The sequence below is a fragment of the Populus euphratica genome, unplaced genomic scaffold (genome assembly GCF_000495115.2).
Source record: "Populus euphratica unplaced genomic scaffold, PopEup_1.0 scaffold219.1, whole genome shotgun sequence".
Lineage (NCBI taxonomy): Eukaryota > Viridiplantae > Streptophyta > Magnoliopsida > Malpighiales > Salicaceae > Populus > Populus euphratica.
In genome coordinates this window covers 84,609-100,709 of record NW_011500102.1, presented here as the reverse complement: position 1 = coordinate 100,709, position 16,101 = coordinate 84,609, and the positions used below count along the sequence as shown (strand labels likewise).

General features: G+C 35.4%; 2 protein-coding genes across 4 annotated transcripts; one reads left to right on the top strand and one right to left on the bottom strand.

The window, feature by feature from the left end:
* The first annotated feature begins 878 nt into the window (after nucleotides 1–878).
* Nucleotides 879–10,375, top strand: LOC105109482 (putative 1-phosphatidylinositol-3-phosphate 5-kinase FAB1D). Of its 2 annotated transcripts, none has more exons than XM_011004205.1 (13): nucleotides 879–1,313; nucleotides 2,468–2,700; nucleotides 2,810–2,843; nucleotides 2,931–3,641; nucleotides 3,823–3,967; nucleotides 4,051–4,392; nucleotides 5,108–5,923; nucleotides 6,203–6,531; nucleotides 6,885–7,011; nucleotides 7,167–7,322; nucleotides 7,551–9,047; nucleotides 9,128–9,394; nucleotides 9,752–10,375. In XM_011004205.1, exons 2-13 carry the CDS (start codon nucleotides 2,469–2,471, stop codon nucleotides 10,091–10,093), a joined length of 4,998 nt encoding a protein of 1,665 aa, XP_011002507.1. In that variant the 5' UTR covers nucleotides 879–1,313; nucleotide 2,468; the 3' UTR covers nucleotides 10,094–10,375. The 2 variants fall into 2 exon arrangements, with proteins under 2 accessions (XP_011002507.1, XP_011002508.1); XM_011004206.1 differs by lacking the exon at nucleotides 879–1,313 and adding an exon at nucleotides 1,374–1,453.
* A 1,633-nt stretch (nucleotides 10,376–12,008) lies between these two features.
* On the bottom strand, nucleotides 12,009–15,264 carry LOC105109481 (probable arabinosyltransferase ARAD1). 2 transcript variants are annotated; one of them, XR_839265.1, is made up of 4 exons: nucleotides 14,303–15,264; nucleotides 13,594–13,847; nucleotides 12,165–12,767; nucleotides 12,009–12,127 (listed from the first exon to the last, which is right to left on the bottom strand). XR_839265.1 is itself a non-coding variant. In XM_011004204.1 (3 exons), exons 1-3 carry the CDS (start codon nucleotides 14,925–14,927, stop codon nucleotides 12,216–12,218), a joined length of 1,431 nt encoding a protein of 476 aa, XP_011002506.1. In that variant the 5' UTR covers nucleotides 14,928–15,264; the 3' UTR covers nucleotides 12,011–12,215. The 2 variants fall into 2 exon arrangements, 1 of the variants encoding a protein (XP_011002506.1); XM_011004204.1 differs by having other exon boundaries at nucleotides 12,011–12,767.
* Between the last annotated feature and the right edge of the window lie 837 nt (nucleotides 15,265–16,101).

Here is a 16,101-nt window from a genome sequence, read left to right as displayed (position 1 = left end):
AAAAACCCATGAATTTACTAAAATTCTCCCAACATTGATAATAGAGCATATAAAAAACACAAATACCATGAGCGTATTATGTATTGTGTGATATTAGTTGTTTTTTAAAGTATTTTTATTTAAAAATATATTAAAATAATTTTTTTATTTTTTAAAATTTATTTTTAACATCAACATATTAAAACAATATCAAATAAGTTCCACATTACTACTCATCAATTTTGTTAATTTAAACAGATAAAAGGATCTGATTAAAAATAAATCAACACAAGAAGGACCCAATTGAGACAAAAAACTGGTTGGGGGGTTTTGCAAGGTTTGACCAAAAGGAAAATGTCACAAAAGTGGATGCTCAATTTGACTGCAAGCTGTTAAGTTAAATTACTATTTTTTCTTGCAGGCTTCGCAAGCTTATGATCAACAGTATAATTTTTATTTTTTGGAAAATAATTTTATTTTTCAATGCATTAAAATTACCATTGAGAATCGTACTAAAGAACACGTTATTTTCTTAATTAATTTTCTTATTATCTCTAACAAGGTATTGTTTGGAAACACATTGAAACCATATTTTAAAAAAATTGAAATTTTTATTTAATTTTTAGATATTTTAATGTATTTATATAAAAAATAATTTTTTAAAATTAAAAAAATATTATTTTAATATATTTTTAAATAAAAACTACTCCAAAAAAATAACCGCTTATGAAATCAAGAATGCAGCCACTGGTTCATCGTTTGGTTCTTTTAATTTGGAAGATGCAGAAGGCACCTATTTAATTATCAAAAGTAATTAAGACAAAATGAGATGCCAAGGGACAAGAAATATTAAAACCATAGGGGCCTAAAAGCAAAATATATTCAAAAACATTAACCATCTTCATGTTTCTTACAAGATTCAGAATATCTAAGCCTTGTCCAAAGCCTTAATTCTTCAGACAAATCTGCTTCAAAAACAATACTGTAATAAAATAAATAAAAATAAAAATATCCAAAAAAGAAAAGAAAAAAAAACTGACTCTGTTCATACCACCAAGGGGACCCACTTTAAATACCTTCCTTCAATTTTCTTCTCTGCTGCCCTTATTTCTCCTCCTCCAATCTCCCCTCTTGTGACTCCTCCCGATTTTGGATGTGGACTTCACAACAATTCTTTTCTTTCTTCTTTACTGAAGATGAACTTTCAGATTTTGCCTTCAAACGTTGTGGAAGTTTTTAGTTCAGTTTAGTGTTTTTGCTTAAAAAGATTGAAACTTGATCATTGAAACAAGAAACAATAACCATATCACTGTACCCTTTTGGTTTCTTTAACAGTAAGTCATGTTCTTTGCTTTTTTTAATTCATTCTTGATGGTATTTCTTATTTGGTTTTGTTTTGACTGGTTTACAAGACTAAAAAACGGTTACTTGCCTCTGAAATCTCGATACTGTAATGGATAATGGTCTTTTAAAGGTATTATTTAGTTGCCATTTCCGGTTTTGAGTACTGATTTGGAGATTATATCCAATTCGTAGATCAGTTTTCTTACTTTTTAAATATTGTGGGGAATTGCTTTTTTAAAATTTGGCATTCAAACTTGGTGCGTTTTCTTCAGGGCTTTTTGATCAGTTTTCTTGGTAGTGTTGGTGGATTTCAGGATAGGAGTAATGTTTTCTGTCTTTTTGCTGATTTTGTTTAGTTTTCTAAGATTGGTGTTTTAACGAGTACTAATTGGATCCTTTTTTTTCTCATTTCAATCTTGAACTTGTTTCTGATCAAGTTTCTGGTTTTGGAGTTATACTTCGGTTTTGGAGAATCTCATTTGAATCTTTGGTTTTATTATACTGTTAGTGCAGAACTTTGAATTATTATTTTTTAAATATTTTCAAATGTTTCCTCTACGGTTTCTGGCAATTGTAAAGAAAACATCATGCAGTAAGAACTTCACTTGGGACTGCTTGATTTAAAGGATATTTCTGCCTTTTCTTTTGGTATAGAATTTGGGTTCACCCGAACAATGTGTTTTCTTTTTCCCTTCTAATTTTCCCCTCCAAGGCCCCCGCTGAAGATTTTGAATCTGTACACCCTGTTGTACGCAATCTTTTGGTTCATTTCATGTTAGATGAGAAGTTTTTCTCATAAATTTGAGATTTGGTGGAGTAAATCATTATTTTTTAGGTTTTCTACGAGACTTTTTTTTTCTTCCCCTTGGGTAGAAGAGATCTGAAATTCGTTGGTTTTTAGTTGAAGACGAGGAAACATCATTTATGTGTTTCTTTCTTGTTTTTCCTTTCCTTTCTTTTCTTTTTTCAATTCACGTTTTTGTTTGTACTACTGCTTTCATATTTGAAAGTGTCTTCTATCCCAGAAAATAATTACTTATTTTGAATTAGTTAATTTTTGTGATTGAACCTATAAGTTGATCGAGGTTGTACACCATTTGAAATAAACTAAGCCGTGTTACTCTTTTTGGATTTGGATGTGTAGCATGTGTCATTATTGTGGTGCTGATCAGGCAAAGTTGAAGGATGAAAAGCAGAAACTAGAGAATGGAGATTCTTTAAAACTAAATGGTGAAGAGCCCATTTGGTCTTGCCGATTTTGTCAGGAAAAGCAGGAACCAGATTTGATGAACCGTGATGGTTCGAGTCATTCTATATCATCAATGATCAGTCCAACTACTACGTTGCCTATCAGTGATAGATTTATGTCTAGCTGCAGTAAATTTCTGCCTCTCACTGTCATTCATCCTATTTATTTTTTTGATACACTAGCATCTTGTTCTATGATTCTTATGCTTTTTTTTCCTTTTGTTACCTGTTTGTTTAGGCGATCTTTATGTCGATGTAAACTCGCATGACTGGTATGTATTACATCTTTGAAATGTAATGCAGTTACATACTACTAGATGGATGTTATTATAAACGATTTATCTTCTGACTTGTATTAGGGCTCATCAAGAGGAAGAAGCAGCACGCAGTGCTCAGAAGGATCTCAGTTATGGGATGAATGACCAACTGCACAACTCAAGATTGGAAGCTCCTTTAAATAGAATGGATGGATTACTTAAAGCGACAGAAAACAACTTGAAGGATAGTCACAACGGAACTGATAGAGAGACAGTGAGAGATGTAGAAACTGTGGAACTTCTTCACGGTCAAGAAGTAAAAGATAATGCTTTTGAGAAATGTGTAGGATCTTCAAACGAAGGAAATGATGTTTCTCAAATCAGTGATGATGAAGTAGATGCGCAGATTTGGGAGCCTCCTGAAGCAGAAGATCCAGAGGATGATTTGGATGGTAGCGTGGCTTTTATCGATGATGACGACGAGGAGTGTGGTGACGGCACAGAATGGGGTAAACCGAGTTCTTTGAGTTACTCGAGGGATGAAGGCAGTCGGAGCTTCAAGTTCAAAGAAGAAAAACAAAAGGCAATGGACGAAGTAGTTAACGTGAGATTTAAGGCTGTCGTGAGTCAACTTCTTAAAACTGCAGGTGTTGCCTCTGTGATGAGAGATGGTGAAAGTTGGGTGGATATTGTTACTTATTTATCATGGGAAGCTGCTTCGTTTTTGAAGCCTGAAGCAATAGATCGGAAAGCAATGGATCCAGATGGCTATGTGAAAGTGAAATGCATTGCAACTGGTTCTCGTAGTGAAAGGTGATATCTCTTTGATATATTAAAGTTTGTTATTCTTGTGCATTATTAATGCCTCAGCCTCATAGTCTCTTCTACAATAATGAGGTACCTAATTCATGCCAGTCAGCAGAGTAGCGTTAACTTTTATACACCTTCCAATCCTTGAGCAAGTTTTTTCATTTTTGTTTGTATTTTCTTGCAGTGAAGTAGTGAAAGGCTTGGTCTTTAAAAAGCGTGCTGCTCACAAGCACATGCCCACTAAGTACAAGAACCCAAGGTTGTTGCTGATCCAAGGTGTGCTTGGTCAGTCTTCAAGTGGATTGTCATCTTTTAAATCAATGGAGCAGGTATTTGATCCATATCTATACTCCTATTTGTTCTGATCACATATATATGCTCCTATTTGTTTTCATCATTTTCTCATAAACAGGAAAAGGATAATCTGAGGGCTCTCGTTGAGACCATAGAAATGTGCCATCCAAATGTAGTTTTAGTAGAAAAATCAGTTTCTCGTGATGTCCAAGAGTGCATCTTAGCAAAAGGAATGACACTTGTCTATGACATGAAGCTCCATCGTCTAGAAAGAATTGCTCGCTGTACTGGTTCACCAATTTTATTATCTGATGCTTTAATGAATCAGAAGTTAAAGCAATGTGATTCCTTTCATATTGAGAGATTTGTTGAGGAACATGTTGGAGTATGCGAAGGAGGAAAGAAGCCAAGGAAGACATTGATGTTCATCGAGGGCTGTCCAACATGTCTGGGCTGTACAGTGAGTCTATAATCCTTCGTTTCTTATTTACTTCCCCCCCCTAATTCTCTATTGTGGAGTGGGCACATATGCATCACTTTTTTAGCACCGGGAGTGTCTGCATGTAAATGAACCCTCAGTCGCTTTCTCCTCCTTTCTCAGATACATGAACATGTATGTGCTCTTGTAGACCTGGCTGATCAATTGAAATCTTTCACCTGACCTTTCTGACATGGTCATAAGGATATGTGAATGTTGGCTTTACTGTTATATATTATCTTGCAGGCATTATATAATGGTTTTCTCTGATCAACTCTGAATGCTGTCTATTCTCTAGTCTTAAGAGTTCGACCTAATCATGGAAACTATCTTAAGTTTAAACATAAGTTACTAAAGTTATTTGTGTTTAGTTATGTTCATGAAATTTTATGTGGTAAACTGGTGATGCATCAGTAAAACTTGGAAGTCAATAGCTGCATAATACTTTAAATATAATCACATTTTTCTAGTGCAACATTACATTCTTTGCTGCAGAAAGAGAAGTTTCTCTTTACACGTGTATGCTATATTTTATGCAGCTAATCAAGTGCTTTATTGCTTTCTATCCTGGATGATATATGTTTCTCTTCTGTATTTAAGAGGCTGCTGAAAATTTGATCATTACCACTCAGAATATTTTCTGTTCTTCCTTTCAATGTAAAGCAACCATGATTACCTGTACAATATAATTGTGCAGATTTTGTTGAAAGGAAGTCATAGTGACGAGTTGAAGAGGGTTAAATATGTGGTCCAATTTGCTGTAATCATGGCATATCACTTGATTCTTGAGACATCGTTTCTTGTTGATTGGAAGGCAATGTTCTCTTCAGAAATATTTGGTGGAGTAGTTAATACCTCATCAATAGATCAGCACTCTTCTGCTTTAGAAACTAGGATTCCTTGTGTTGAGGAGTCTACAACCGAAACTGGTTCATCTATCATTGATATTCCCATTTCTAATGGATTTCATGAAGAAGGTTCCCACAATATAAATATAGGATTAGAGGGATATGATCCTGCAGTTTTTTCTGGATTTTCCTCTCTTTCAGCCTCTCTGAAGAAAGTTATGGGGGACAGCTTTCCTCTTGTCTCCTCTTCTCCTTATCGGTCCTTGTCTAATTACTTTGGCTTCAATGGACAAGAAACTAATGGTCAAATCATGGAAGAGGTTCCAGCTTTAAAAACTTTGGAAGCTTCTGACCCTCGTGATATGGAAGGTAAAAAGGATTCTGATGAAGAGAAGTCTGCTGATGATGGACAACCTCAATCTTTGTCACCTTACTCTGTAGCCTCTCTGGATAGTGGAAATGATGTTGGAAATAAAGAAGATCGAGTCCAAAGTGAGGGTGATGCCAATGCAGTGTTGGATTCTCAGAGTATTTTGGTTTTGATGTCTAGACGGAATGCCTTAAGAGGGACTGTATGTGAGCAAAGCCATTTTTCTCATATAATGTTCTACAAGAATTTTGATGTTCCCCTCGGAAAGTTTCTTCGGGATAATTTACTCAATCAGGTTATTTCAAATCTCCATTTATCAGAGAATATTATATTTTATGTTGTTATCTTCTGGATGTAGTTCTAGATTGGCCATACCTTATGGGAATTAAAAAATATTTCTTATTGAAGGATTTTTGTTATCTTTTTAGAATTAGGTTTATCCTTTTGCTTCACTAACCCAAGTATCCATCATGTCTACAGTATGGTACAATGTAATCGGTCCTCAACTATTTTCTAGATTTAGATTGCAATGTTTTGAAGTTTGCATTGATAGGAAAACTGCTGCATTTTGCAGAGAAGCCAGTGCAACACTTGCGATGAGTTGCCTGAGGCTCACTTTTACTATTATGCTCATCATAATGAGCAGCTGACAATACAAGTTAAAAGGCTTTTCAAGACTTTGCCTGGTGAAGGTGAAGGAAAACTTTGGATGTGGATTCGCTGTGGTAAATGTAAACATGAAAGCAGATTACCAAAATCTACTAAACGAGTCTTGATTTCAACTACTGCGCGTAGTCTGTCTTTTGGAAAATTCTTGGAGCTAAGCTTTTCTCACCAATTTTCATCTGGTAGCTTGTTCAGCTGTGGCCACTCGCTTGAGAGAGACTTCCTCTACTTCTTTGGGTATGGGATATAAAATCCAGTCCTCTTTCAATTATTGAATTTGTTGTATTGAGTAAGATTGTACTCTCTATTTTCATGTAAAAGTGATAAAATGTGTCCAGAGAGGAATTCCCTGGCTTGAGCTCACATTTCTTACCTAGCCAGAGGATGGATGCTCTAGGTTTTTTCTGGAATATTTTGGTCAGATCTTTGCTGTAAGGGATCATGTTTACTTTTTGAGGAACTTTGATGTAGATTTAGTTAATTAACTGGTTTCTGCGTTTCCATTCTCTATGCACATGCGTTATATAAACTGCGAAATCTTATATTTACCTTTTGTGCTTTATCATTAATGGTATACATGTATTTTGCAGATTGGGTCCTATGGCAGCAATGTTTAAATACTCTCCAGTGACAACCTATAATGTGTCTCTCCCACCCCAGAAGCTGGAGTTCTATCATTCAATCAGATTTGATGGCCTCAAGAAAGAATTTCATGCTGTATGTGTTCCTCTGATCCTATCTTCTTTTTGATGTTTGATGATGTGTTGATGTTTCTCTACAAATGTTCGAAGATATTTCTGTCCTCCACACTCTCTTTTAGGATATCTTGTAGTACTGCGAAGTGGAATTGATTTTTCTGTTCTTTTTTCAAGATTTATTCAAAAGGGATGCTGATCTTCAATGGGGTTGGTGAGGCGTTGAAGAATTTAAGATCTCGATTTGCAGGATCAGTTCTGAACCTTCATGGTTCATTGAAAGAATTCTCTGATATTGAAGATATGTTGAAGCAGGAGAGTTCTGAGTTTGAGGTTAGTGTTTGTACATTTTTTTGTCATTTATCTCTTTCTAGGTTCATGCACGCGTGTGTATATTAATTGCAATTTTACAAGGAACTCTTATTGCAATGACATGAAATGGCAGTTTTCACAATTTCATGTTACACCTATACTTGTGTATTTCATTAAGTGCTTTGTTTCAGTTCATGGTTGCTAAGTGTTTCCTTTTTCCTATGGTTGCACTGTTGTAAACAAAATCAGTTAAACATTCAGAATGCAGCTACTAAGAATGGTGATGAGGCTGTTTACAAGCTTCTTAGTTTGAATCAGTTATCGTGGGAGCTTCTTCTTGAATCATGCATTTGGGAAAGACGCCTGCATTCATTGCTCTTGCCTGATACTTTGATGTTAGTAACCGATGCCAGTAAGAAAGAATTGCTGGAACAGTTTGAATCGCAGAAGACTGGCACTGCTGGTGGAGGAATCCAGTGGAATGATAGTACTTTGGGAAGCAGTGATGAAGTTTCTGACAACAGTGGCAGTTTAAGGGATATGCTCGGTACAACTGTCGAGGCAAATGAATTTTCAATCAAAGAAATTCCAGTTGATGATCGTGTTCATGAATTTAGGAAGCAGGATAATCTTTACACCTCATCTGCTGTGGTTGAGGATATTGAGAGGTCAAGAGTGAGTGATCTGAGCCAGAACAGATTTTTCAACCAAGAACTATCTGTGAAACCTAGTGTCTCTTCCCACCAGCTTTCTGATGATGGAAATTGCCAAGCAGACTATTTATCTGATGTACAAGTTGAAAGAACCATTCCAATTACTACAAGTATAGGGAGCAGTGATTCTTTTGTTGATTCTGATTCAATTAAAAAGGGTACGTCTGCACGATCTTTGGCATCCAGCTTAGAGAACTCAAATGGATGGTTCTGGATGCCATTTTCAGAAATCCGACGGATCTACATGAAGAATCTTCAGAGAGGTTTCATGCCAAAATTTCAGCCTATCAGTAGCAATATTCAGGAGCACATGTCTGCAGCTCATCAGCTAATCACCGAGGAATGCTGGAGGCTGCACATCCCTCTTGGAACTGATAATTATATGGTGAAAGATTATGATGATGAACTCTCAAGCATAATTGCCTGTGCACTGGCATTTTTGAAAGGTCAACCTATTTCAACAGAGCTTTACAATGAGGATGATAGGAAAGAGGGTGGCATGTCTTTTAAATCAACTGATAGTTTAGACATACTGACTCGAATGCCTACAATGATCTCCCCACATTGGTCCTCTAATGGTTCTGATTCAGATTCTGTTCATTCTATGCTAAACATTTCTTCGGACGAGTCACGCTTTTCCAGCTTTGATGGGCTGAATTTGTTGGAATCACTTGTTCGTCCAGAAACTCTTAGCCCTGAAGTCGCTCTTGGGCGGTCAAAATCATTTGGAAAGGGTAAATACTCAGTAATTTGTCTATACGCTAAGCAGTTCCATGATCTTCGGAATCGATGCTGTCCATCTGAACTTGATTATATCGCTTCATTAAGTCGTTGTAAGAATTGGGATGCAAAAGGTGGAAAGAGTAAATCCTTATTTGCAAAGACACTTGATGACAGATTTATTATAAAGGAAATCAAGAAGACAGAATTTGAGTCGTTTGTGAAGTTTGCCCCGCATTATTTCAAATACATGAACGAGTCATTTGAGTTAGGAAACCAAACTTGCCTTGCAAAAGTGCTGGGGATTTATCAGGTTTGGTTCTTGATTTCATAACTTCTTATCCTTTTAGCTTTGTTCTTCAAAAACTTAATTATTTCAATGCAATTTTTCAGGTGATCCTTAGACAGACAAAAAGCGGGAAAGAGATCAAGCATGATCTAATGGTAATGGAGAATCTTACCTTTGGTCGAAACATTGCTCGACAGTATGATCTCAAGGGAGCTTTACATGCCAGATACAATTCAGCAGCTGATGGTTCTGGAGATGTTCTTTTGGATCAAAACTTTGTTGATGACATGAATTCCTCTCCACTGTATGTCAGTAATACAGCAAAGCGTCTCCTGGAACGGGCTATTTGGAATGACACAACTTTTCTTAATGTGAGTCTTGACATCAATTCTCTCTACTAATTAAACAGATCTGGATCATTATTTAAATTTGCTAGATAATAAGAAGTTGATGTACAAGCCAGATACTTACTAATATAGAAGCAGCGCGGATTGTGGTCCCTCCTGCCCTCTTTGTAGTGCTTGGCCTGCGGTGCACCCTTTCTCTTCGCTTTGATCAATATGCTAAACATTTTTAACTAGCTCTTGATTCTGTTTTTGTTTTTTAATTACAATTCATAATCACTATTTGTGCTGATAATTACAAATCTTGATGTTACATTTCATGTTAATTTTTCAAAATCCTCTATAGGATATGTTGTCTGACACATTTCTTGTTTGTTTTTGCAGTCAATCAATGTAATGGATTATTCTTTACTGGTCGGAGTAGACACTCAGCGACAAGAGCTTGTGTGTGGGATTATTGATTATCTCAGGCAGTATACCTGGGACAAGCAGCTGGAAACATGGGTGAAGTCTTCCCTTGTTCCTAAAAATCTGTTGCCAACTGTTATATCTCCTAGAGAGTACAAAAAGAGGTTCAGGAAGTTCATGACTGCACACTTCTTGAGTGTCCCGGATAACTGGTGTTCACAGAGTTCCTCTAACCCTTGTGAACTTTGTGGCACCAGAGATGATGATTCATCCCAATCCACATCCCGAGAACGAGGGCAGAATGGGCTTACTCATTAGTTTCAACATCTGGTTCATGATTCTTTGAAATTTGTTTTTGGCCAGTTCATTTTACTGTACATAGATGTCACAGCTATATAGCCAACCCTATAATATTAGCCCATTTTTAGCAAATTTATGGGGATAGTTTTGTTTCTACAGGTCTGCCAATGTCACTCTATAGCAAAATGCTTGTAATTCTGTGAAATGTATTGAGAAAATTGTAGAGAGCCATGAACTGGTTTTTTCAAATGAATCCAAAAAAGAAAACAAAAGGCAGCTATTGTTTGTAGCTGTCTTGCATCTGCTAATGTTCACTGTATGTTTATTTGAATACATAGCCTTCTTATTCCTGTTTCCATACGACACACGAAAGGCTCTCTTGGCCCCTTCAACCGAGGCAGGAAGAAATCGAAGCTGGCATGCCAAGATGAATCACTTTCGTTTTGTCCTTACATATCATGTGGTATATTAACTACTAGGAAGCGGTGGTACTGAGGAAGATGATTAACGCTTGCGTAAGTGTTTCGTCTCTGTTGCTTTCCCTCCGAGAGAAGGATTGGGATTTTTTTCCTTGTCTCCTTTACATTACGTTAAACTATGCTAACTCAGGACTTGTGTTTTCCTATTTATTTAGTGAAGGTACCGAGTTTCCTATATAGTGCTTGTCTGTTTCCTGTTCGAGTGAGGTTCAGAGTTATATAAACAGATACCAGCAAGCTCTGTTACCACTCAAAAAATCAGTAAGATTTGGCTATGGTTTAAACCTCTTAGCGGAACACTCGCCAGGTGCAATGGCTTCGGAAGTGGTGGATACCTCTTATTTTTCCTCTTTTCTTCCCTTAATGTTCCGTACTTCATAGTTTAGTTTAATATTCATGTTTAATTACTAATAATCTTTCATTTAAAAAAAGAAAAAAACTTTTCATATTGGTGAATGTTAAAGCTTACATCATGATAAATAGTTAGTTTTGTTAATAATAATAGTGAGTATTTTTAAAAATAATAAATAATCTCCAATTATGTTAACTTAAAAGAACAAAACTTCCTGATGAATCTCGTCACCTGCATCTAATCAACGCAGTCCTCGGTGGCACTGCTAGGCTCAACATTCTCTCGCCCACTGCTACAATCCTTGCCTTTACCATTTTGGCTCCTCTTCCAACCACCGACGGCATATGCACAACCTTAAATCGCCGGCTGATGAGTGTCTTGTGGGCCCTTTCAGCCGCCTCCTGTGTCGTTTTCACGTTCACAGATAGCTTTCGTACATCAACCGGTAGGCTGTATTACGGGATGGCAACATTCTGAGGGGTATGGACGTTCAATGAAGGCTGGAAGAAACCAAGTGTGCAGCCTGATTATAGGCTGAGATGGGCTGATCGCTTTAACTGGATGTTGTGGAGTGTTACTATCAATGCTTAGGAAAGTGATCACTACCATTCCTTTTCATGGTTAGTGTTTTGCTTGTGTTGTGGGGTGTTGAAAAAAAAACAATTTTGTTAGATAAATAGATTCTATTTTTTATATCAAACCCTACTTATAATTATATTTTAAATTTTAGTTTTATAAAAGTTAAAATAATCTTTTTTATTTATTTATAAAATTTTATCTCACAATAATTTTAACTAAATATATATATTTTTTTAAAAATATTTTTCATAAACCGACTTTTAACAGAAAATGCGTTATATTATAGATGCTAGGCATTCTCTTTTCTTTTCACAAACCTGGAAAGTACAATATGTTCCCCAAAAAAATAAAAAAAGACCTATACAACCATGCTTGTAAGCCGATTCACGATTTCATGTCCCACTGGGTTCAAATTTTTTAAGAGATTCTTAAACTAAATTGCAATATCCTTGGTCACTGGGAGCAAATACTGGAATTCACACAAGTAATGACCAGACACTTGAACTGTAAAGTTTAACCAGGATAAAGAAGAAAGAAAGAGTAGACAAAATGGCAAATTTCAGTAAAGTACACTGTTCATGGATATTTTAACAAGCCTGAAATTTACAAATATCGAATCATGGGTAAAGGAATGAGCAACTCTTTTTTTTTTTTCCCCGAGACATGAAACTAAATTGACTTTATAGAATAATGCATAGTGTCAAAAGCTATTAGAATTACTTGATTTGGTTCAGGTACAATGGCAACGCATAGGAACTGATACACCAGGTGGTTTTCTTCTCTCTCGAACAACAGCTTCCTTAATCGCAGGCAATTTTTGAAGTACCTTTTTCCATATGTGATTCACTGCACCATCTGGAGAAATAGGACCAATACCACCTGGATGACCATTATCATACTGAAATATCGGTTGAACCTTAGCCATATTTCTACGGAATTCATTCCTCTGCTTCACAGAAATGCTTCTGAGACGATCCACCAGCCATCTGGGCTTCAAGGCATCATCAACTGCAACAAAAACTGCAAATTCTGTGTAATCTACCATGCCTTCAAATGGCAGCTCAATGTTGTCACTTACAACAACAGGTATACACAGGCTTTGGATGGCATCAAATAGCCGGCAAGAAGAGGGGGTGTCCCCAGCTGGGTGCAAACAGAATTCTGATGATCTCATCCCTCTAATGGACTGCTCCCTCCCAGTAGCATTAGGGAATCCTTCTTCAATGATAACTCCTGGCTCATTAACCAACAAGCCCCACAATTTTTCTCGAACTATGCCTCCCTGTCAATGATAATATTACCAACATCAAAAACATGATCAGGCAGCACTGTAATGCATTCAGGTATACTTGATTGACATGAGATTGAAGTTAGCCCCAAGAAACTCTTCTGAACAACCTTGTATAAAATAATACAGCTCCTAACGATCACTAATCAAATAGAAAACAAACCAGAGAGACCTGCCCCCAGGGCCCTCCAAAGACACCATTCTCATACACAAGGTTAGAAGTCCATGTTAATTTCTGCCAAAGGATTGCACAATCTACAAAGTTCAAAGAGAGAAAAATGAACAGGGATCCCCAATGAAGAGCTGCCTATTTTTCACACAAAAAGGGTGCTCACTCAAGGGAAAAGTCCAAATATAATTTCCATTGCACATGTAGAAAAAAAAAAAAAAAAAACTTGAGAAAAAGATAAAAAGAAATGATTAGCTGCTGAGTTATCACACGAAAAATGGTCCTTTGGTGTATGTGGCGCCAAAGCAAAGCTTGATTACTTGAATCTTTGACAAATTAAATAGGGGGAAAACATGAAAAACAGGATTAATATAAGTTAATTTATTCCATTTTTTTTGTTTTGTTTTAAGCACCTCTATGAGAAAAACAGGAAACTGAAACAAATACAAATAATGCAATAGAAACATCCAGTAGGGTGTAAAAAGGATGACACAAGAACTTAAGCATGTTATTGCAAACACAGAACTTGGCTCTTCATCCAATACAGATAAAAAGTTTCGGCAGGTCAAAATAAATGCCAAGCCAAATGACCATATTATGTTTGATGCTTGAAAAAAAAACAACGTAATAGTTTTTCAATTGAATACTGACCCGGTGCCTATGTTTGGCTCCTTTAAAATAAAGAAGGGTGCTGCGTTTCTTGTTCTCTGACAACTGCAATCTAGGAAGTAGATGCGTGTATGGAACAATCACATCTTTCAGCAGCGAGACTTGGGTATGCTGTATCATATCTGGCGAACTACCATTCGATGACTTCGAGTCAAGCCTATACCACCCACCAAAATCTACCACCAGTAGAATAGCTGGGGCTATCTCAGCTCTTAAATGCCACATCGCAACTGGGTCTGCCAAAGAATGCTTCAAGTTTTAACATAACCTGACAATCCAGAGTCTAAATCATAAGCTGCTAAAGTATGCATTGCACTTCTACTTCTTGCTTCATTATTTGTTATGGCAAAAGCATCATTATCTTTATCAACCTTATCGCAATGACAATAATGTCATAAATATGACATCAACTGAAACCAACATAAACAACCACTTCAAACTCACTAGCAAAGTAGACCGCTGCCAAACAACCCAAACCGCAAGCCAAACCAGCAAACCCCACAAAAAAACCCAGATATGAAGTTGTATTTTCCGAATACGTATAACCACTGACAAAAGCAATCAGATCATACTCAACTAAAACCAACATGAAATACTAGTGAATAAAACTCAACAACATAGAGAACATCAAAACAATTCTAATGCCAAAAACAACAAAAGCCCGTTTTCTCAAATAAATAAGAAACACTACCTGAGAGAACAAAGACATGATCTTTCCCGCCAGATCGCTTCCACGCATCCGAATTTCTCACAATATCCACCACTTGCTTCTGCCTTCTATAATCCCCATTCCCTTCTTTTCTTCTAAAACTTCCCTTTCCTTTTGCAAGCTCCATTTCAGCACTCAGTGTAGCAAAAAAGGGCACGAAAACAACATCAGCTTCATTACAATCAAACACCCTTTTAGCAAAAGATTGAAACTTTAACTTCTCTGGTGTCATTAAGTCACCAGTGATCCAGTACTCAGCACTGTACTGCTTAATCAAAGGATTCTCAGGGTAATCAAGAAATTTTTGGTTCTTGGTGGGTTTGGGTCGGATCTGATGATCTGGGTCCGAGCTAATACGGGTATCAGGTATAGACGAGGACCAGTATTGGTCAAGGAGGCCGTAGTTGAGAGATCTAGGGAGGTCAGCTACATAGACATTGATGGAATTTTGAGAGTTTTGGAGGGTGGTTTGAGGATTAGGGAAAGATGGGTTTTTGTTGTAGAGGAAGAAGAGGGAGAAGCAGAGGAAAGAGAGGGTAGTGAAAGCAAGGAAGAGAGTTGGGATTGAGCATGGAAGTGTGGTAGAGGTGGTCTTTGGTGGCGGCATTTTTTTTGTCTGGCAATTTTGCTTTCTGCTTTGATACAGTTGGTTTTTGCAGGGGTGTCAGGAGTTTTCCATATTTGGGGAAGAAGGGTACTGTGGTCATTTGAATTCAATATTTTTTTTCTTTCTTTAATTCATTTTTTTTTAATGATACAGGAGGATGATTCTTTTATTTGTTAGAGATATTTAGGGTCTGTTTGCTAAATGAAAAATGCTTTGCATTTTATAACTCTAATTTTCAACCTCATTTACGGTTGTTATTTAGTAAGAAAATTAGTAAATATGTTAATTTAAATTATTTATTGATAAATCAATTGAGAAAATTGGAAAATATATTCAAATTATAATATATTCTATAAAACAATAGAACAATGATAATAATAATCACAATATATATGTGCATTGTTGTTATATAAATTTCTAGGGTGTTCTATACATCATGAAAATTATTATTTTTTTAATTCTTAGAAAGAGCAACAAAATGACATAAAAAATTATACAAAATAAAATTGAAAAAAAACAAGAATATTTTTGTGTCATAGTAGTTTTTACTGGCAATATTATCCACATACACTGACATGAGAAGCTTTTTGTATTTAATTACATGACAATAAAAATATATTATGATACAAAATATATTAAGAAAAAATATTTTTTTTCTCAAAATTGTATTTTCTTATTCATAAAATTATATTCTTTTTTGTTTTAACAATAAGATAATTTTTTTATTAACACTGTGGTTTATAAATTATTCGAATAAAAAAACACATTTTTTAATCATCAAGTTATTTTGTTATTTATGCATTTCTTTTTTTTGAAAATTTATTTTATAAAAAAATAAATAAAAATTATTATGACACAAATTTCAATTAAAATATAAAAAAATAAATAAAAATTATTATGACTATGAATACAAATTTCAATTAAAAATAAAAATATCATGAATCAATATTTTAATGTACTTATATAGAAATATATGAGACCCTAGATCTAAGAAAATAGTATAAAGATTTTATAATAAAAAATAAATATTTTATTCTCACGAACAAATTATTTAAAAAATATTTTATATTAGATTAATACATGAAACAATTGTTAATATCATTATAGTTTTAATCTTCTTAAAAATAATAGCTTAATTATATAATATCTTAAATATTATTTTAATAAATTAATT